General features: G+C 39.9%; 1 protein-coding gene across 1 annotated transcript in view; it reads left to right on the top strand.

Moving 5' to 3' along the window:
• LOC107566216 (A disintegrin and metalloproteinase with thrombospondin motifs 2-like) overlaps positions 1–23,081 on the top strand; it is a 112,368-nt gene that overhangs the window by 22,187 nt on the left and 67,100 nt on the right. Inside the window, exon 3 of the mRNA XM_016251592.1 lies at positions 12,174–12,342. Within this exon, the coding sequence (XP_016107078.1) occupies positions 12,174–12,342 (169 nt within the window). The remainder of the gene's footprint in view (positions 1–12,173; positions 12,343–23,081) is intronic.

The following is a 23,081-nucleotide window of genomic DNA, read 5'->3' as shown; positions in this document are numbered from 1 at the left end:
CCCGCCGGCCTCCGCTCACTCAAGCCCGCCGTGTGTTTCATTGTGAAAGCGTGTCCTCTTTTGGCCTTCCAAAAAAGGACACGCTTTCACAATGAAACACACGGCGGGCTTGAGTGAGCGGAGGCCGGCGGGTTTGAGAACAGTGCGGCCAGCGGATTTGACGAAGAAGCGAGCGAGCTTGCAGCAACCACATGTGACGATCCCGGGCTGGACTCCGCTTCATACACGGTGAAAGCCGATCCGGCGATCCACAGCGCGAAGTTGATGTATTTCCTCAGCGACCAGCACGGATGAGCTCTAGGCATGACGTAGCAGATATCGTCCTCTTTTGTAAGGCCAAACAAAGTAGCTTTGCTTTCACAATGAAACACACAGCGTCTTCACGACATGGCGGTAGCAACAATACTACAGCAAGAATAAAAGTTACGCCTTCTTTCTTTGTATGAACAATTGGGCAGCGTTATGCAAATCTTCCCACATCGTGACGTAGACATGTGGGGGCGTGTTAGAACGAACTGTTTTAGGTAGGCGTGGTTGACTCTTAACTTTTATAAAGAATATCTCTTTGGATTTGAGACTTTAGTCTTTGCAACTTTACAGATTTTCTTTATGCACCAAGAGCTTGTAACACTCCAAAGAGAAAGCAAAAATTGAAATCTCATCATATGACCCCTTTAAAATAGATCACAGGCAAGCACAATTGTCTCTCTTGTCCCAACAAAAGTGCACATGAGGAAGCTCATCATCATAAGTCTGACTGATCTTGAGTCTTCAATAAGTGTAGAGTGTTGCTCAAAGACCTCATACTCTAGGTGCCTTGGCTTTGCTTAAAATGATGTGAATGAAAACACTGCAAATGTTCTGTGTGAATGAAAACACGAGTCGCTGCTTTGTACAGCAGATCTCCTTACAGTTCTAAGTGAAGCAAATCTTGTTTAAAAACAAGGTTAATATAGACAAGGTTATATAAAGTCATGTTTGGAAACCGTCCAAATCCGATCTTGATTGAAACCTAAACCTTAGCTGCTCTTCTTTCTCCCAAGGCAAGTATTGAATAACAGTCATCAGGAACTATGGAAAAACTGCTCTCATCTGGGATCCAGAGGACCAAAAGCGTGCGCAGCTGGTCTTCTGTGTACTATATTCCATGACTGACAGTCTAGTTTATCATATGCTACTCTTTCAAAGAGTTCTAATATACCTGGAGAGCGCTATCGGTTAGCATTTCCATTCATCTCAATAGCATTTGCTCGGCTAGAGGTACTGCTATCAAACAAGGACAAAATTGTTTTGTGATTTGTATTTCACTTAAAAAATATTTTACATGTATTTTCAGAACACTTGGCCACCTTTGAATGGCTGTCAGTTGGAAAAACATTATTTTTGTCTGTGTATTGTTGCAGTTACAACATCTACCAGCAGGGGCTAATGGTGTGTTCAAGTCCACCTGGGAAGTTGTAATTATGACATTGGGTACATTCAAGTCACTTTGATGTCAATCTAACCTTTCTACCAATATTTTTAAACTCTACTTCTAAAATAATGAATAAGGAATATGCATCAGGAGATTTTTGCTTTTCTGTCATAATTACTGTCATATTTTGAACATGCAACTTGGCTAGTTTTATCGAGAATGAAAAAATAATAAATTAATTTCAACAAATTTACCAACAAGATGCTGCATCTATTACGTCCCCTGTTTTTTCTCACTGACACGTCCCACTCGTAATCACCACAGTGGTGCTCATGTGGTTCAACTCGTAAATATGATCTTTCCAACATGATTAGAAAGCACCATGGGCGTCGCTTAGCCATTTTTAAAATGACTACTCAGCCCCCTTAAAATTGTGCGATTAGCACCATAAACAGTACACAAATTCGTGAACCCCTCAGTCCCCTTTAAATTTCATACACTCTAAAAAATGCCGGGTTAAATACAACCCAGCGCTGGGTAAAGTATGGACAAACCCAGCGATTGGGTTGTTTTGACCCAGCGGTTGGGTTACTGCCCAGAAGGTTGTGCTGGGTTTGTCTATATTTAACCCCGCATTTTATAGAGTGTATGAAAACGGAGGCAGACTTCGGCTCCTCCCCGTCTTTCAGCGGGTTCTTTTTCAATCCGCACGCAGACCACGGCGGCACAGAGCGAGAAATGCTCTCGGTTACTCACGTAACCTCGGTTCCCTGAGATGAGGGAACGAGACATTGCTATGGGAATTACCCTTTCCTCCAAATACTGCTGACGCCTTATTGAATCACGCCAGTGATACTGGCCAATGGCATTCAAGCGTGCGAAATATGAGGGGCACCCACTCTATATAAAGCAGCGCTTGTACGTCATCTATTCAGAATCTTGACTGAAGCAACTTGGCATTCTAAGTTCCTGAGCTAGGTAACACAGCAATAAGAGCAATGTCTCATTCCCTCATCTCAGGGAACCGAGGTTACGTGAATAACCGAGAGCATTCCCTTTCGATTCTGTCACTCTACATTGCTATGGGAACGTATAAAATCCCACCGTGTCACAGTGATGGAGCCTGGCTCGACTAAGTATGTCAAGTTTCACATATGGAACCGTAATGAGCTTGGTCTACAGGACAGCTCAGGTCTACAGGACCTAGTTGAAACCATGTAAAAGTCAAGGGGGGCGCAGCAACAAGACGATGCCGCGTCACACCAGGGGCGGAGTTAACGCCGGTGAAACAGAGAATGTGAAATGGCGGCGTCTCCGGCGCCATTACATATAGATTCGTTGAAGTTTGTTTAATTTCAATGAAATTATGTGTTATGATGCAATGGCCGTACTGGTGCTCAAATAAGCAGAGTATGATGGTGATCATGTCCTAAAAGATGTGATGAACAATATCATAACAATGTGATAAGCTGATAGGGACAGCATTGAATTAGTGGCATGTCAATACAGGGGTGTATACGACCTAGTTGAAACCACTGAGGCAAGCAGCTCAAATCATAACTGAGGCTGAGTAGGCGCGTGCGCTGCTCGCACTGACAGCACATGTAAGGCAAGCGACGACACATCTAGGTTATAAAACCTCACGAAAGTGCTGGGTGACGACCAGCCTGCCGCCATGCAAATGTCCTGAATAGATATGCCATTTGCCCAGGCCCACGAGGACACGAGTCCGCGGGTTGAGTGGGCCCGAACCCCCATAGGACATTTCACGCCCTTAGAGCCATAAGCCAAAGCAATTGCATCGACGATCCAGTGTGACAGCCTTTGCTTGGACACAGGCAGGCCTTTGGTGCGCCCTCCAAAGCATACAAATAGCTGGTCCGAGAGCCTGAACTGTCTACAGCGCTCGGAATAAATGTGCACCAAATGTACAGGGCACAGCAAAAGTGTATTAAGCGGCTCCGGCCCGGCCAGTTTTTCAGGACGGAAAGCAGATAGTGTTATGATCTGTGCTTTAAATGGAGTCGAAAGCACTTTAGGCACATAACCCTTCCTAGGCTTTAAGTTGAGACTGCAATCACCTGCCCCGAACTCAATACATGAGTCATAAACTGACAGCGCCTGCAGGTCCCCAACTCGCTTAACAGAGGCCAGCACGAGCAGGAGCTCTGTCTTGAGAGAGAGCGCACGCAAGCTTGCTGATTGTATGGGCGCGAACAGGCTTTTTTTTTTTTTGGCTCTTGAAGGAAGGCAAGAATTATTGGTATTGGGTAGTTGAATGGGTCTTCGCCCAGTGACCCCCACCAATTTGTGAAAACTCTCCATTTATGTGCGTAAAGACGTCTAGTGGAAGGAGCCCTAGCCTCAGAGATAGTGTTCAACACGCGCTGAGGAAGTGCATCTGTTACAGGCAAGCTCCGTCGTGCGGCCAGACATGAAGGCTCCATGACTCTGGATTTGGATGCTGTATCGTTAACTGTGCTTCAGAGAGGAGGTCTCTCATCAGTGGGATAGTCCATGGGTGGCTACCAGCATCTCCGCCAGTTCTGGGAACCAGGGCTGATTGGGCCATTTCGGTGCCACTAACAGAACAGATTCCCTTTCCTCTCTGATTTTGCAAAGCACGTGAGGCAGAAGTTTCACTGAAGGAAAAGCATACTTGCATACTTTCGGCCAGCTGTGAGCTAGTGCATCCACTCCCAGGGGTGAGTGTGTCAGTGAATAAAACAGCGGGCAGTGAAGGTTCTCCGCTGATGTGAAGAGATCCACCTCCGCCCTGCCGAATACACTCAAAATCATATTGACTGTCAAAGGGTGTAATCTCCACCCCCGTGGATTACCCCGCCCCTCAACAGTGAATCTGCGCCATAATTCAGGCGTCCGGGGAAATGTACTGCCCGGATGGAGAGGAAGTGTCGATCTGCCCACAGAAGCGGTGCGTTCCACGACTTCTTTATCTCATCGTGCACCTTGGGGAAAAAGGAGCCGGGCCTCCGCGGGGTGTCCTTTCGGCCGCGATCCGACTGGAGGTACCACTTGTCCAGACGGCTTCTGGCCGGCTCAGCAGGAGGCGCCCACTCCAAACCGAGCTCATCAACTGCCTTGGACAGGACGCTAAGGAGCTCGACATCACTATGATGGAGGTATCCCGCATCGCTGCCGTGGGGATGCAGTGTAATCCAGCGGGCTGTTAGACCACTCCTCTCTCGCAGACGCTGCCACCGAAATGGCATCATCCTCCTCTTCAGCGCCCTCCATGGCACCTGAAGGACACCACATCTTGAGCGATGGGGGAGGGGCGGAGAACAGCAGTCATGGAGCGCACTGGAAGGGGACCTGCAGCAGGGGGGTGAGGGGCGCGTGGGCACCGAGCTGGCGCGGGCTCGTCACCTGACCCTGACAGATCCGCATCAGAAGCTTTCCTCCTTGGCTCGAAAGAGGCTGCAGAGGAAGAGCACAGCAAGACTAGTTGGGTGAGTTCATCGCCTTGGATGATGGCCACACGGAGCTTGAGAGTCTGGAGGCTTATATCTCCGCAGTGGGGGCAGTCCGATCCCCCAAGCGCCGCCTCTGCGTGGGCACGACCCAGGCAGAGGACGCACGACTTGTGACCATCAGAGAGTTCAATTGGCTCTGCACAGGAGAGGCAATCGCGAGTCATCCTTGTTTTCGAAGCTCACCGGAACACAGCAGGGGAAGAGAAGGCATGTCCGCTGCAGCGTGTAGATTATGGTGAGTAGTCTTGTTGAAAGGCTTCTTGCTTCTCGTAGAAGGTTGGCTGAAGAAAAAGATTCTGAATAGATGACGTACAAATGCTGCTTTATATAGAGTGGGTGCCCCTCATATTTCGCACGCTTGAATGCCATTGGCCAGTTTCACTAGCGTGATTTATTAAGGCTTCAGTAGTATTTGGAGGAACGGGTAATTCCCATAGCAATGTAGAGTGACCGAATCGAAAGGGAACAGAGGACAAGGTGTGTGTTTATTGATAGATTGTTATAATATCTGCATCTGTGCAGTTCTTTGTCATAAATCCAGTTTACAAAATATCACGGGGGAGCAATAATCGCCCCCCCCCCCCACATGAAAAAAATACTATAGTAATTTATAATAAATACTATAGTGTGTTTGAACCATACTATAGTAAAATACTTGAATTAATTTGTTGTGGTAATTCTATAGTTGCTGTGGTAATATAACAACTGTAAGTTTTCTACAACTATAGGGTATATTATACTACAATACACTACTGTAGTAAAAACTAAAGTATACTACAGTATTTATTACAGTTTGTCAGTTCACTATAGTTAATACTACAGTATGCTGTAGCATTCATTAACAAAGTGTTGTAAATACTAAAATATATACAGTATAATGCACTTTACTATAGTATGGTTCAAAAACACTATAGTATTTACTATAAATTACTACAGTATTTATTACTGTAGCCTAAGTTTTCACTGCGTTCAGCGAAAATGAAGCACATATGAATGCATACTTTATAAAATGATCATGTTGCCATTTTCATTTGAAAATGTAACTTTCAATATAATATACTGTATATTCCAGAGCATGTGGCAAAGAGGTTTGCATACTTGAGCTAAGGAAAGAGGGTTGTACTAGAAATGCAAACAGTCAAATTTTGTGCTTGTACAGTAAACAGGTTGTGTGTGTGAGATCCAGAAGACTTGAATTTGGCATATTTAGTACTCAAAATGTTACACCTATCTATGCAATACAGTGGAATACTGCAATAAGTTTACTATACGACCCCTATTAATCAAACGTTTTTTTTATGTATATATATATATATTATTAGGCTATTATTATTATTATACCCTCACTGGGGGCTAAAATGAAAATCCTATAATCGCCCCTGGAAATCACCATAACTGCTGAAGCTAAAGTGGCAATTTTTTGTTGAAGCTGTTTTTTAAAGGAGTAGTTCAACTATCAGGGATAGTAAATTATGGCTGTTTCTTATAATGAGCTGTTCCTTTAACATTGTTCATTGTAACATTGTTAACTTGTTCATTTGTCATAGTCCACACTCTGACAATATCCCAGTGATGGATTGGACAGGACAGTACAGTATGTTAAGTGTAGCAATCTGTCCAAAGTCATTAGTGTCATTACACCAAGCCACCCACGCTTTTCTCTTTCATCATATGTAACACTTTTTTTACACTATATAAACAGCTTCCTAATAGCCTCCTGTGTTATGTCAGAGTCTGGCGTCTCAAGGGCCTCATGCTGGAGAAGCACAGCACTGCACTGCACTTCCTCCCTGTCGCTTGAGCTCAGCTCTGACTGTAATTCTTCGTCTCTCTCTCTCTTTGTTTGTCTTTCCTTGTGTGTGTGTGTCCTCTGTCTTACACACAAACTCTTTGTCTCGACTTCATCTCTGTTAGTTAGACTGTTTCCAAGAGGTATGCAATAATTTTTTTTTTTTGCCTCTTAAGATCCTTTCTTTTTAGCACTTCATGCTAATGCAGTGTTGTAGGAATCCTTATTAATCAAACCAAGAATGCATTGTGACAAAGTGAAAAGATAAATCCAAGATGGCCGACAAGGTTAGAGAAATGACAAATGTAAATAAACTTTCATTCGGTATCAAACTAAAGTGTCATAAAAGGTTCTGTGTAATTAAAATGTGATTATTTTACCAGATATTTGAATGTGCTATGGTATGCATTTTTTTGCTTTAAGATTATTGCACTGTTAGCTTAGCAAAATGCTAATGTCAAATTGAATTGAAATCAATTGTGATTGGAGTCTTCCATGCAGAGTGCTATTTGTGTACGGTACAGAGTTGCTGCTTATGTAGAGAGTATAATGTTTCTTGATAGTTAAGATGCTGTCTTAAAAGGAAGCTGCCTGTGTACTGTAGGTTCTCTTGTGAAAAAGGAGAGTGCTTTAATTGGATTGAATGTGCACTTGTAGTTTACTTAAATTCTTTAATAAAGTGTAATTTAGTTACCCTTAAATGCTTGTTAGTATATTTGACAGTTCGTTTTAACCATATTTCACAGATATTAGAAGTAATTATAAATTTACATATAAAGAGGTATTTAAGTCTTAAGTATCTCGAAAAAGCATTCTTAAGCTTTTTGCATTTAATATAAATAAAAATAAAAAAAATCCATTTAATTGCTAATTGCAATAGCATGCAATTTTGTGTCCAGAATTTCTGTAATCAGTATTCTTTTGGGAGTAAGGCAGCTTGCTAAGTTTGGGGTTGAGCTTTTGTCTTAAATCTCATGATGTTGAAGCAGTGTTTTTTTCTCCACACTGTGATACTTCAGTTCAAATGGGAACTTCTAAATCAACACTGATTGTATTTTCTCCTAGGTGTGGATTGGGTGTAAATGAAAAATATTTCTCACTCTTTGATGTGGAGACAGTAATTTGCTAGGCAGTGGGACACTGAAAAATACCTTGCATCTTGGCTATCAATTCCTGTTAAATTTAACAACAAGAAAATTATGTTAGAATCACACTGGCCACCTGGAGCCAAGAAAACTTGAAGCGGTAGTGGCAATTGAATTAATACACTGTTCACTGGCTATTAGGTTCATTGTTTGTAGCTGTCAGAATCAAACAAATATCAGCTTTATGAGTAATCACACGTATACAGTATAGAGTGACCACAGAGGGTTGTGGATTTCTTATTAGACAGGGAGGTTGGCCGGTTTCCACACATTCATGCGCGCACAGACACAGATAATGCATCTGAATCTGCTCATGAACTCTCCCTTGGATATTTTGGCAGATAGTGACACTTCAGATCAACTGAAGTCTGCCCAAGGACAATCTTGCTGATATGGAGGTCTTGGATTAAGTTGGATGGTGCAGCTGGCGCGGCTTGTTCTGTTGGAGGTTTTGTGCTATGTTTCTGTGCTTCAACAGTAACAAAACAGAACATTTTAATATAGATAATATACAAGGCTATTAGAGCCTAACTGTGCTTGAGTGGGCCGAAAGATAGGCATTAGCCATAGTTTTTCCATGAGGAAAGAGGGGCTTTGATTTTGATGAAGGGTTCCATTTCAGATTACGTCATCTGGAGATGTCCCAAAGGACTCTAAATGGAAATAATTATTCAGTTTAAATGCAGATATGTTCGATTGTCCAGTAAAACCCAGTTGACTAGTTTTGCCAAGTAGTCACTCAGCCTCAGTTCCTTGCATAAATCATGAAAATTAGTTTTTTGGTAAAATGTCATTGCAAACAATGTTTTGTGCCCAGTCTGTGAACAGGAATCAGAGTTATTCTGTAGTTTCAAAGGTTCAAAGTTTTACTTTAACACACTTTAACAGGAAGGAACCGATCTGACCGACATGAATGACTGTAGTTTTTTTAGGTTAGCGTAAATTATACCACAGTAACAGGCCATCGTTCAGAAAAGCTTATTAAAATATTAGTTTAAAAATGATCTTGTCAATACTAGTTTATTAACATAAAAATAAATAATTGAAATCCAATCCACCAAAAATTCAATCCAAAACACTGAAATTACAAACTATATTTTAACTGATGTTATTCAAGTGAGTGGACAAATATCCCAAACAGTCATAATATTTAAAAATATTTTAGATGTTTGCGGTTTGACTGCTATTCCGGTATACTTTACTAACGCATTTTGATTAACAATATAAACTAATATTTTTACTTTATTTATTTATTTATTTTATTTTTTAAAGCTTGAAACCTTGTAATATGTAGAAATTACATTGTAAGGAATTTTAAGGAATTCATTTTACATCATAATTTAAAATATATTAAAATATAAAAGTTATTTTAAATTATAATATCATTTAATAAAAATCCAGCTTTTCTACTTTTAAGGCATAAAAAAAACTACTAACCCAAAACATTTGAAAAGTAAAGTGTGTTTGTGTGTTTCTAAATGTGTTTTATTTCTATCCTTAAAGGAATAGTTCACCCAAAAATGAAAATTACCCCATGATTTATTCACCTTCAAGCCATCCTAGGTGTATATGACATTCTTCTTTCAGACTAATACAATCGGAGTTATATTAAAAAACATCCTGGCTCCTCCAAGCTTTATAATGAAAGTGGATGGTAGCGCAAAATTTGAAGTCCAAAAAATGTAACCAAGCGCAGAGAAGAGAGCAAAACAAAACATCGGTCACAAATTAGTAGTACAAAACGAGGATTTGTAAAGAAAAATGTCAGAGGATTTCGATATAAGCCAAGAGGATACTGGTTTTCCTTTGCTGTAAACAAAACTTGTTTCTTGCAAGACTAGCATATTCTCACCGGAGTTTATGCTATGCCTACGTCATCTGCTGGACGCCACTCTCTCGTGAATGCGCATACGACAGTTAGCAGAAGTTAGAGATTAAGGTTTATAAAGTTGTAAACATGGATATTTTTCTTACACAAATGCATCGCTTCGCTTCGGGAGGCCTTCATTAAACCCCGGAGCCATGTGTACTTCTTTTATAATGGATTGGTTAAATTTTTTGGACTTCAAATTTTGGGTTACCATCCACTCTTATTATAAAGCTTGGAAGAGCCAGGATGTTTGTTAATATAACTCTGATTGTATTCGTCTGAAAGAAGAAAGTCATATACATATAGGGTAAGTAAATCATGGGGTAATTTTAATTTTTGGGGGGAACTAACCCTTTGGGAATGAAAATTAGGCTGTGTTTTACTCATCCCCGAGGCATCCTAGGTGTATATGACTTTCTTCTTTCAGACGAATCCAGTCAGAGTTATATTACAAATTGTCCTGGCTATTCCAAGCTCGATCATTGCAGTCAGTGGGTGTTGCAGTGCTTCAGTCCAAAAGAAGTTAAATAAAATGTGCCCATCCATAAAAAAAAGTGTCTCACACGGCTCCGGGGGGTGAACCAAGTCCTCCTGTAGCGAATCCATGTGCTTTTGTAAGAAAAATAACCATATTTAAAATGTAACAATCACTTTAATCTAGCTTGCGCTCACTGTTGTACACGGAAGCAGTTCCGGGTGCATGACGTAAGATGTCGGTGTTGCGCATGCGCCGCTCAGAAGTGATGAACACGGAAGCTCAGGGGAGAGATCAAAACAAAACAACGGTCAAGAATTAGAAGTACAAAATGAGGATTTGTAAAGAAGAATGTCGGAGGATTTCGATATAAACCAAGAGGAGACTGGTTTTCCTTTGCTAAAGTAAGGAAACTTTGCATCCTTTGCTCCTGTAAACAAACGTTGGTTTTCACGAGACTCACCAGCGCATGCGCAACGCTGACCTCATACTTCATCAGCCCGGAACTGCTTCCGTTTACAACTGTTGGCGCAAGCTAGATTAAAGGGATTATTACGTTTTGAATATGGATATTTTTCTTACAAAAACGCATGGATTCGCTAGAGGAGGCCTTTGTTCACCCCACAGAGCTGTGTCCAGGGGTGAGTAAAACACAGCCTAATTTTCATTTTTGGGTGAACTAACCCGTTAAACTAAGTCTTAATATCCTGTGTGATTTTGCTTCTCAAGTAAATTTATATTGTTTTAAAGATTTTTACTGGTAAACAGAGCAAAAAATACTTACTCTGCAGAGTGAGATGCCTGTAATATCATGCAGAGGTGCATTATCCTATTAATCACCCACTTTTTCCCAGATATAGGATGTCTTGTAGACCCATTCAGGTCATTAGAAAGGAAAAGCATATTTAATCTCTGATGACACTGTCATTTTCATTTGCAACAGACATGACACAGTGTGTTTTGAGTGGATTTTGAGTTTTGTTTTCACATCAGCACTTTCAGTCCATTTTGACCACGTGTGACGGCAGCCCTTCATGCAGTGGTGTCGATTTATGCAGCGCGCGGGCATTTCCTTTGTAATGAACCCTCGGGGGATGCAGGAGGGAGCGAGGGAGGTCGCTCGCTGTGTAATATTTCCTGGGAGAGCCAACTAGCTCAGCGGCCTGCGCTTTGCCGGGCTTCAATTTTGTGATGACTGAGGGGGATCTGATGTGACTTTAACGGCCCTGTTTGAAGTTCACATTTGATATTCCACCACATCAAGAAGAGGTCTGACCTTGCCATCAATTCACACTCTCACTCAGGCTGTCTAATTTGCTATGGAAGCATAAGGAAAAGACCATGCTTTCAGGCAGGAAAAAGCCAATAAGTCGTAGGGACTGCGATGTGTCCTACAATCGATTAGCCCTGTGTGTCTAAAGCCTTGCAGACTCTCTCTCTCTTGCTCTCGTTACGTTCACAGCACCCCTGGCAGTGGACATGGACCGTCACTCAAAGCCAATGAATCTTAACTAGACACAGGGAGAACGGAACATGGGCTGTCAAGTGTATCTGTCAGTGAGTTTGTTCACTCTGGCAGAGAGATTCATATTGATCTTCGCTCGCGGTTTGGATTTCCCTCTTTGCCCTCGTAGACTGTTCTCATCGTCATCTTTAAACTGTATAAACAAGACCATCTTATGTTTGCTCCCTAAAAATGTTCGGAAACATTAGCAAGAGTTTGTTTTTGCTTATAACAGGCAATGTCACAGAGTTTTAGAGATGGTCAGGCCCAAACACATGAGTTAGAAAGCAGATGGATCGATTTAGAGATCAGGTTGCCCGAAGGTTTCTTCCAAAGCTGATGAAAACATGATATAGCATGCTTACAGAAATAGCCCTTATAGCTGATTCACTTAATGGACTTGATGTGCAAGCTTTGTGCAGTACCTGCCTTTGAAAAACCTAATCTCTACTTCTCTTTCTCTTTTTCAAACCTGTCAGGCGGGAATGATCCGTGCAGGTCAAGAGGAGTTTTTTATCGAGCCACTAGAGAGAGGAGGTGACATGACAGGAGAGGAGGAAGGAGGACCCGGGCGTCATCACATCATCTATCGCTCCTCTGACATCAAGAAGCCGGCCGTCAGTCATCCCGCTGACTTCCATCCCAGAGGTCAGATCACCTTTTTGACACCAGCTCGTCATGAAGTGCTGAAGCGACTCCTTCACATGCATGCTGATGACTGGGGAGGGATGCTGAGGTTCAGTTTCTTGCCACTGAATCAACATACATTTTTAGACTGCTCATTGCTGGTTTTTATGCAGGTTTGGTGCTGGTCTGGTATGGTCGTTCTGAGCCAAGGGAGGCTTGATGTTTAAGTTAGCATCGCTCAGCAAGTATACAAATTTGATTCAAATTAAATGAGTATACAATTATAATTAACAGAAAAATCCATAAATTATTAGTATTATTAATAATAATGATGCATGGCAAAACATTACCGATTTGTCTTTCATTTTTAACCCATTCTTAATGATGCCAAGACTCATTTGCAAATCTTGTATAATTATTGCCACTGTGACCAAAAAAAGAAATAAAAAAAATACAAAGAAATAAATTACAAATAAAATTAAATAATAATAATAATATAGCTGCAAGAAGCAATGATGTTGCACAAGCCCCAGTGGCTTCAGGAAAACAGTGCACAGCGGGCAATAAGCATTTCACCCTCTGGCAGTCTGGTTGTTGATTTACAGCAATGAAAGGGTTACTCTAGAATAGCAAGAGTGTGAAACATATAGACACACAGACAGAGAAGGATATATAAATATTTTAATGATCTGTACGTTTTTTAATGATTTTATTAATCTATAAGCATTTGTAAAATAATTATATAAAACTATATTGCCCATACTCTCAGACTCTGTTCCATGTTTTGTATGTGTCTTGCTCCCCATGTGCTTTCCTATGCCCTTATTTGGTTAGTTTCCTGTTCCTGTCCTGATTAAGTTAATTTGTCCCAGGTGTTTCCCTTGATGTTTCATTGCTCCCAGGTGTGTCTCGTCATCCCCTCCTCCTGTGTGTATTTAAAGTGTTCCCAGTCCCTAGTTCTCTGTCCGCTGTTAAACGTCTTCCTGAGTTCATCTCCCTTGGTTCTTGAAATTTAAGTCTTGTTAACGTATTCTCCAGCGTCTCTTCGTTCCTCCATAGTGTATTGTGACACATACAGTATGTATCAATGGATTGTATGCATTTATTTGTTGTTCCTACTGATAGAAATTGACAAAGTGGATTAGGCTTAAAATATTTCTTATCCCATGACTCCATTTAGTGGACAATCTTAGTATTAGTAGTATCACTTCAGCTGAAACGTCTGAAAGCTTTTAATTTGCTGTTAGGCCCTAGAGCATCAGAAATACGTGAAACTAAGCATGTTTCCTCCGAATGGCTTGTTCTCCATATGTAAAAAAAGGTTTTGGGGCGTTTGGACAATGCACTTTAAAGATACAACTACAAGACAACTCTTGTTTACTTTTTTGCCACTATTTTAATAAATTGCCATGGCAACACTGTTTGAGATATCCAAAAAAACGTTGACCGTTTAGGTTTCTCAGTGTTTTGGCATCATGTAGACAAATTTTGGTGTAAATCATATTACCGCAATCGGAGGAGTATACAGAAGAAGAATTTTAAAGTTTGAAGCGTTGCCATGGCAACGGTATTTAAGATATCAAGAATCCCTTCGCAGTTGTACATCTGTTGTGTCTTGGCATTATCCTGATGAAGTTTGAAGCAAATTGGGTAAAAAAAATAAGAGGCTGATTTCAGCATTTTGAAAATGACACTTCCTGCTGCCATTTGGTGGCGCTATAACTTTGACGCATAGTAGTCACAGCTATGTGATTAGCCTCATTCAATGAACAAACTGCTGAAGTTTGATCAAAATCAGCCAATGTATAATGAAGTTATAACACTTCCTGTTTCTCTTTTTTCACCATAAATTTATCACCTCGCCATGGCCAAACCATTCAAGACACCTGAAATTCCTTTGCATTCAGATCATATTGACTGAGTTTGGTGGGAATCGGATGAAAACCCTAGTACGAGTATATCAAATTCCAGAGCGTGCATTTTTCAAACAATCTACAATAGCTGTCTTCCTGTTGGGTGGAGCACTGATTGTCAGCACGAATCTATGTATGTACGGATTTTTGGTGACTTATAGGTGAAATGGTGTGTGCTGCAGAGCCCCTCAAATATGATCCATTCCAGTCCATTTGAACTAGATTTAAAGGGGTCCTATTATGCTTTTTTCACTTTTTCAACTTTAGTTAGTCTGTAATGATGCTGTTTGAGTATAAAAAAGATCTGCAAAGTCCACTTCAAAAGGAGATATTTTATTTAACAGAAATCACATTTCAAAAACTACAACAAATGACTCGTTTGGACTACAATGCATATTTTCCGGATTTGTGATATCACAAATACCGACGAATGGGACGAGACCTGGTTGAGCTGCACTAGAGAAGGCAATGAGTGTTATCACTATGTCAGAGACACGCTAGTTTTTCCAAGGCAGACAAACTTAGAGTGGTTACAATCATCCGGGTTTAAATCAAGCTCAAATTGATTTGATTTTGACGCAATATTTACACTGAAGCTCGCAGTAAGGGGCATGACATTTCCTGACCAGGCGCCGAGTGGTGCCAATCACAACACACACTGGCCCAGCTAACCAATCACAGCATATTTCGTATTTCAGAAGGTGGGCCTTCATTTGATACAGGAACTATTCGAGCCGTTCATGCCAGACTGGGAAGAGAGATGTTGTAATAATGTAAAATATGTGAAAAATTATGTGTTTTTCTAACAACCTAGTATGAGAGCCTGTTCTAGTACACCCCCAAAACAAAATCAAGACTTTGTAAAAGAGCATAATAGGACCCCTTTAAAGCAGAGCTTCAATGTCTATCAAAGCTAAAGCCATGTCTCATAGTGTTAAAGAAATAGTTAATCGAAAAATTTGAGTGAGTGAATAATGAAAATTTTTCATTTTTGGTTGAACTGTTCCTTACTAAATGGACCTGAGGTAGGGTACGTGGATAAAGTGATAAAAGTTCTCCAGGGCTGAGTCATTGCCCAGGCTGTTCATCCCCTTCCACCCCCAGCTCTGTCTCTCTCAGCATCCTGTGTGAGACGTGTGAGGAGAGGAGCAGCAGAGTGACTGGATGAAGTCATAAACTTCTCTAAAAAGGATTCACATGTCACTTTGAGTTTGAGCGGTCGAGTCCAGCCGGGGGATATGGAGAGCCTCGACATGCGTCACAGTCCCTTTGCTTTTTCAATTTTCTTCTCAGCCTGGTTGTTTTAAAGGGCTGCATGAATTGCTTAACTGCAGTACTGTCAAACCCTATTGGACAGAAATACAAAAATTATTGCTGATCCTTTTAAAAGGACTGTAGGATTAGCACTGTAATCAATAACAGATTTGGGCAATGCTGCTATTAAAAGTAAAATCAATTTACTCACTTTTAAAAGTGATGTTACAATCTTGCTTTATGCATCATAAAAAGGCATGTTCACACCAAGAATGAAAACTATAACTATATTACGGTTTACACCAGAAGATGATAATGTTTTTTTTATTATTATTCTACAGTAAGTGTGCACTGCAGTTATATTCTCGCAGTGCGTGAAGTCGGATGAATTTTTATTGGTTATCATTATCAACAGAAACAAAAGTGCTCCCAATGATGTTGTTTCTTTGTATCATTATTGTGATGGCTGTTTTGTGGTTATGACTACCATTATAAATGGGCTTTAAAGGGGTAGTTCACCCAAAAATTTAAATTACCCCATGATTTACCTCACCTCAAACCAGGTGTATATGACTTTCTTCTTTCAGACGAATGCAATCAGAGTTTTATTTAAAAAAAAATGTCCTGGCTCTTCCAAGCTTTATAATGGCAGTGAATGGTGGTCGAGATTTTGAAGCCCAAAAAAGTAAATCCATCCATCATAAAAAGTACTCTACACAGCTCCAGGAGGTTAATAAAGGCCTTCTGAAGCAAAGTGATGCATTTGTGTAAGAAAAATATTCATAATTAAAATGTTATAAACTGTTATCTCTAGCTTCCACTAACTGTTGTACACACGTTCACAAGAGAGTGGCGTTCCAGCGGACAACGTAAGACATAGGTGTAGGACATAGGCAGTTTATAAAGTTTTAAATATGGATATTTTTGAATATATTTTAAAATATAATTTATTCCTGTGAGGGCAAAGCTGAATTTTCAGCAGCTGTTAGTAAACAATCCTTATTAATATCAATGTTGAAAACAGTTGTGCTGCTTTATATTTTTTTGTAACCATGATACTTTTTTATTTTTATTTTTACATTTCGAAAGAACAGCATTTATTTGAACAAAAAAATCTGTATCAATGTCTCTAAACTTGACTCTAAACTTTTGAACAGCATAATTTGCTTGCAATAATGAAAACCTGTGTTTTCCAAAAAAATTTTAACACAGGATAAATGTATTTAAACAAGAATTAAAATTGTAAGGAAAACATGAATCATTAACCCAACTGTAAAATATTCGACCAAATTGCCTCGATTTCCACTTTAAGAATTAAAGTCTTACGTTTTAATTATGGTTAAAATTAAGATTCTAAACCAGAATTTAAAAGTGAAATGTGTATTGTCAGTATAAAGACTGAAGTCAGCTATTTTCTCCTATATCTTCAAGCAATTGTTTTAACACTGCAAATGGTACTTTTCCTTTTATCTCAGACATCAAATTAAAGCCATAAATCAGTCATATCCCTTGTAACATTTGTCTGTTTATCGGAAAGCAATATTCAGCTTTTAACTGAGTGGAAAGGTTACACATGTGGCAGTAGGCTTGATGTTGTATTGCGTTGTGGAAGTGCAGGTATATATGCCCAAGCCGGTACTAAAAATAACAGGATAATATACAGTATCTGTAAGTGAATATCTATGATTTTGAGCGAGCAGGTCTTTGGCGACATCAGCTGGAGTGTGTGTGTGTGTGTGTGTGTGTGTGTGTGTGTGTGTGTGTGTTTGAGAAGCTGCAGCTCTCAGTGAATTCCAGCAGAGACATGCTGGACTCAGGCAGCCAGTGTCTACGTGGCAAGGCTTGATGAGAGTTTAAGTTCTACTTGGCAGACGTGAAGTGTACAACATTGAGAATTACTGCAAAAGCAGTGGGAGGAGAGAAGGGTGAGAGGTTTTTTCCTCAGAAAATGGCCTGCAAAATTAGGTTTCATAATCAGACATGCTGGAAAAATTCCTCTGCTCTGTTTATATAATTTCTTTGTAGTTTATTTGGTTTAGATAACTGCGTTAGAGAGTTCTTTTGTGCATTACCATGCAAATGTATTGGCCAAAGTTGACATTGAATTCTTTGACCTTCTAGATCTGTATTGACTATAATGATGGATGACAATGGTGAACATGCTAACATGCTACAAGGTATACTAACAAGGACATGTCTGCTAGTGTCAAGCATTTATATGACTTCAGACACTGTTGCAGTGCTCTTTCTAGAAAGCTCTCATTCTGTTCACTTACACAATCATAAAATGACTTCTTGTTAATGTAACCTGAGAAAGAGGGCTAGCCTTCACAATACTGAATCATCAGTATACTCTGTGCTTTCTCTTCAAACATTGCTTTTGGCATTTTGTTCACTGACCTTTCAGAATAATACAGGTGAAGCCAGAGTTTCTCTCCTCTGTGGATCGTTTGTCATTTGAGGATGGCTGTTTTTCCAAAGGAGGACATGCTAATTAATAAGCATGTTTAAATCCAAATTGCAAATTTAATTTAATACCAATCTAATACCAATATGGAGCTGACAATTATATTCATTATTTAATTTTCACCAATACAAAGCTGATATTAAAATTATATATTTTGACTAAATAAATTTAAAAATAAAGCATCACAGTTACAACATTTACTCTGTAAATTACAGTAAATAGCATTACATTTAAATACAATTTTATTTTATATACAGTATAGTAACATAACTAATATGTAATATTTTATCTGTAATTATTTTATTATAATATCTTTTCCATCCCTCATTATTGTGTGAAAGTGCAGAATATGTGGATGGAAATCTGTGTATTGAAAGCTAAATGTTTCATAACAAATATAATTGGACATGACCTTACATATGAAGGTGGGAAAATCTGAGCCTGATTTTGTTTCCTGGTTTGTCACTGCATTTGAGAAGAGTGTCGTTTCTGCACTTTTGTCAGTTTCTCTTCACCTCAGTCGCCCTGACATTTCAGCCCACACATATCAGAATCAGAATCAGAAGAGCTTTATTACCAAGTATGTTTACACACACAAAGAATTTGACTTGACGACAGGAGCTTCCAGTGTAGAAGAAAGTACAAACATAGTGCAGACATACATAGGAATAACACAGTAGGGATGTAATATAACACTAATATAATAAAAAAAGAAAAATTAAGTAATGTGCTATATACAGAAATAGAAGTATAGGAACAAAAGTAATTGTTTAGATAAATGTACAGATATGTTTATTGGGGTGCAGATATGTTATTTACAAAGTGTGCAGTTTAATATAAATATAACTGCTGATGGTGATAGTCCTGGATGTGAGTTTGCCCAGCCTCACTAGCTGCTGCCTGTCTGTCAGGAAGCTGGTGATCCACTGACAGATGGAGGTGGGCACGGAGAGCTGGGTGAGTTTGTCTGAGAGAAGGTCAGGCATGATGGTATTGAAGGCCGAACTGAAGTCCACAAATAGGATTCTTGCATAATTCCCAGGTCTGTCGAGGTGTTGCAGGATGTAATGCAGTCCCATGTTGACTGCATCATCCACAGACCTGTTTGCTCTGTAGGCAAACTGAAGAGGATCCAGCAAGGGTCTAGTGATGTCCTTCAGGTGGGCCAGGACCAGTAGCTCAAATTACTTCATGACCACAGACGTGAGAGCGACAGGTCTGTAGTCGTTAAGTCCAGTGATTTTGGGCTTTTTGGGGACCGGAATGATGGTGGAGCGTTTGAACTTCACACAGCTCCAATGATCTGTTTGAAGATCTGTGTGAAGATGGGGGCCAGTTGGTCAGCGCAGACTTTTAAACAGGTAGGTGAAACACCATCTGGGCCGCAGCGTACCAAATGTGCCATAATGCCTCCAGGTAGCCATCGGAGATCATATAGGTTTGCACGTGTGGCTATATGTGTGTTCATGGCTGTAGAAAATGTGGGACTGCATGTGTTTTTCATTTAAAGTTTTTCCCATCCCTGAAACAACAACATTCTGGTTGTTCCATTGACTAATAGCTGTTGGCCTGATCTTACATTAAGGAGGAGCGTTCAGCTTCCTCCTGTGCTGCAAATATTTTCATTTGTGCTGGGCCACCTTTGCAGCAGTGCAAGAAAAGACAGTGTCTTAAAGGGGTCATATGATGCAATTTCAAGTTTTCCTTTCTCTTTGGAGTGTTACAAGCTGATTGTGCATAGATAAGATCCCTGAAGTTGCAAAGACTAAAGTCTCAAAACCAAAGAAATATTCTTTATCAAAGTTAAGACTCTGCCACGCCCCCCTAAAATGCCTCATTCTAACACGCCCGCACATATCTACGTCACTATGTGGAAATATTTGCATAATGCCCCCCAAATGTTCACACAAAGAAAGAAGGCGTGGTTTCAGTAACCGCAATTAGTGTTGAGGCAGCCATGTCAGGGAGACGCTGTGTGTTTCTAGGCGAAAGCAAAAGCACTTTATTTGCCCTTCCAGAAGTAGATGCATTTAGGAATCTTTAAGATGACTTACAACAGAACAGCAATGCATTTTATGGACCGTTGAGTGCCATGAAACAGCTTGAAAGATCAAAGACAATTTTTAATATAACTCCGACTGGATTCGTCTGAAAGAAGAAAGTCATATACACCTAGGATGACTTGAGGAGAGAGAGAGAGAGAGCGAGAGCGAGAGCGAGAGCGAGAGTGATAGAGAGAGAGAGAGAGGGGTCACATCACAGTGGAGTCAGCTGTCTTAAGTGTGGCTTGTGTACTGCAAACACATACTAGCTTCATCACTGTGTCTGTCACGCGACTCTGTTCCCCTTTCTGGCTGGAAAAGATGGTAAAACTAATGACATTATTTACTGTGTTTATATTTATTTTGAAAGATGAAGCTCGCGATTATGGTAAGGGGCGTTACATTTCCGAGTGCTTGCGGTGTTCGGCCAATCACAATGCACTGGGTTAGCTGGCCAATCAGAGCAGACTGCGCTTGTCGGAAGGAGGGACTTTGTAGAAAACTAAGTGTTTGAGAGAAGCGGTGCATAGAGGACCTACAATAATGTACAGTATTTGAAAAATAATGTGTTTTTTGAACATTAAAGCATGTCAACATATTCTGTTACACCAAATACACAAAATAATGATCTTTAAAAAAGCTCCTTTAAGAAGGAGGCCTGCGGAATTTTGTCTGGAGAGCTAGGAATTCCGTGCCTAGGAATTCTGGCTCTGTGAGATGAGCTAACTCTACAATGCTGTGTTAACTGATGATGTCTAGGTGAAAAGACATTAACTAACAGATTACAGGGTTCACTTGGCTCTTGTTTTAAGATTGATGGCCAAGGTAAAGATGTGATTAAGAGCTTAAGATTGTAAAAATTAGGTCAAAAATTGTGTTGGCTTAGAGAGACTTCAGGTTTACACTTCTGTCTGTATGTTTACATTTGCTTAAACTACTTCAGTCTGTGTGCATTGAATTTATTTAATACACGAGTTTCACAATTTGAGTTGAATTACTGAAATAAATGAACTTTTCCACGACATTCTAATTGATTGAGATGCACCTGTATGTTTGCGCAACTACTCAAGTGGACTGTTGTAGCAAATTAGCTCAAAATGTAAACATTTATAATTAATTATAACTGGTTATAATTAATAATAAATATTTAGATTAGATCTTAGAATTAACTGTAGCAGAATCAAGGTTATAAATTTCTGTCCGTCCACCGAGCAGACAATATAATAATTTATCAATTCATGGAAAGATTATTTTCCTGGCCAAGAAAGAATAACTTTCCTTCCTACAGTACTAGCATTAACTTAGCATGTAGCAAGGGATCAACCTTAAGTGACTCCGAATTGTGAGCAGCACACAGAGACAATCAATTGTGATTATAAGTGATTTAATAAATGAAACTACAGCTAACATACAACAAGACTAAGCAAAACACATATATACAGAATGAAGAAAAGTAAGGAAGAGAGAGAGAAGAGCAAAATAATGGCAGTATTTCACATCAATTAACCACAACCTAATGAGAATCATCAAAGAATCAAAAATCACCTTAAAAGGGGCTCAAAAACACGCATCTAAATAGTTGTAAAAGGTTACTTGCATTGACTTCGATTGCTGAACAAGAATCCTGATGTGGTAGACAATGGAGATTCTTGATGAGTTCTTTTAGAAGTAAGCTGGAGGTTTTGCTCTGGTTCCTCTGAAAATAGGAAAGTCCACAGCAAAAACAAAGTTACTTGAAGATAAAAACTGCCGGAAAATCAAACTCAAGAGGAGAGTTTTGAGGAGTCTTGGATAGTGTCCGTCTCAAGAAGAAAGGGATTTTGAGCCAAGATTAGTCTGAGCTAATGACTTTTGAAAGTTCCTATCCACACCCAGCGTTTGGGTGGGATGGCCAATCAGAGGCATGAATTTTGAGTGGGAGAAACTTTCTTTGTCTCTGTTTATGGCCCATTCGCATGTTTTTTGCTGGTCTGGAGGATTGGTGCAGTTTTACGCAAAATATGGTACAAATAGTATGATGCATTTTATGATCACATAGTGTACATCATTGTTTGAGGAATAAAGAGCAGATCATTTTGATACCAAGAAGATCTTAAAGCAGAGATACACTCATATACCTGAATATAAGCATTGAGAGTCTAACTAATACAAATAAAGAGTTGTAACTAGGCTAATATAATAGGGAAACATACAAACAACACATGCATATACAAGATCCAATTGTAACTGATTAATTATAGTCTAAATAAAGAATGTCTTTATGTGTGTGTGTTATGTGTATTGCAAGCATGGGGGGGTAGTTCGCTGACCATCAGACATCTGGTGCCAGGTACTGTGGATGACTGTTTCTTAGGACATTGGAATGTGTTTGAAGTCGATGGGGAGACCAGAGAGTTGATCTGGTTAGCCTCTAATTGTCAATGGGGGGAATCATTGGCAATTTAGCACCCATATAAATGTAGAATCTGGGGCCAATTTCTAAAATGTGTACATTAAATTATTGAACATTAATAATATCTGCAATACATTTATGTTGGTTCTGTTCTGTTTACCCTAGGGGGGTTATCACTAGGGCTGACCGATTAATTGCATTTGCGATAATATCGCGATATGAAATACAACCCTCTACATTGCGAGTAAATCACTCGCATATGCGACTAAATCTTCACTCTGGGCGACTAAATGATGTCTAATATTAGCCAATGGCTAATCAATTCTCAGATTTTACTCGCCAGTGTGTGAGTTGGATGCTGAGTATATGATTAGCACACTCTGACTGAGCGCTTCAGAGTTTCACTCTCCGTCAAGCGATCTGTGATATTTTTCAGTTCATTTGAATGGATGCGCAGCACACCTGTGTTTGTGTATTTGGCATAACGTAAACTCTAGTGTGAAGGCGCACGACTCGCCGTCGCTTTCTCTCACACGCGCAAAGAGCGAGAGTCTTACATAACATGCAGAATTGATGCGCTACATGTAAACGATATCCTTTGTTGTATTTTCCTGTAAAAATAACAGAGTTCCTTTGGAATTCTTCAGCTTTTAAGAACTGCCGGGTTTTCCTGTAGTAGGCGGAACTAATGC

The sequence above is a fragment of the Sinocyclocheilus grahami genome, unplaced genomic scaffold (assembly GCF_001515645.1).
Source record: "Sinocyclocheilus grahami isolate Dianchi unplaced genomic scaffold, SAMN03320097.WGS_v1.1 scaffold1059.1, whole genome shotgun sequence".
Lineage (NCBI taxonomy): Eukaryota > Metazoa > Chordata > Actinopteri > Cypriniformes > Cyprinidae > Sinocyclocheilus > Sinocyclocheilus grahami.
This window is presented reverse-complemented; position numbering and strand designations above follow the sequence as displayed.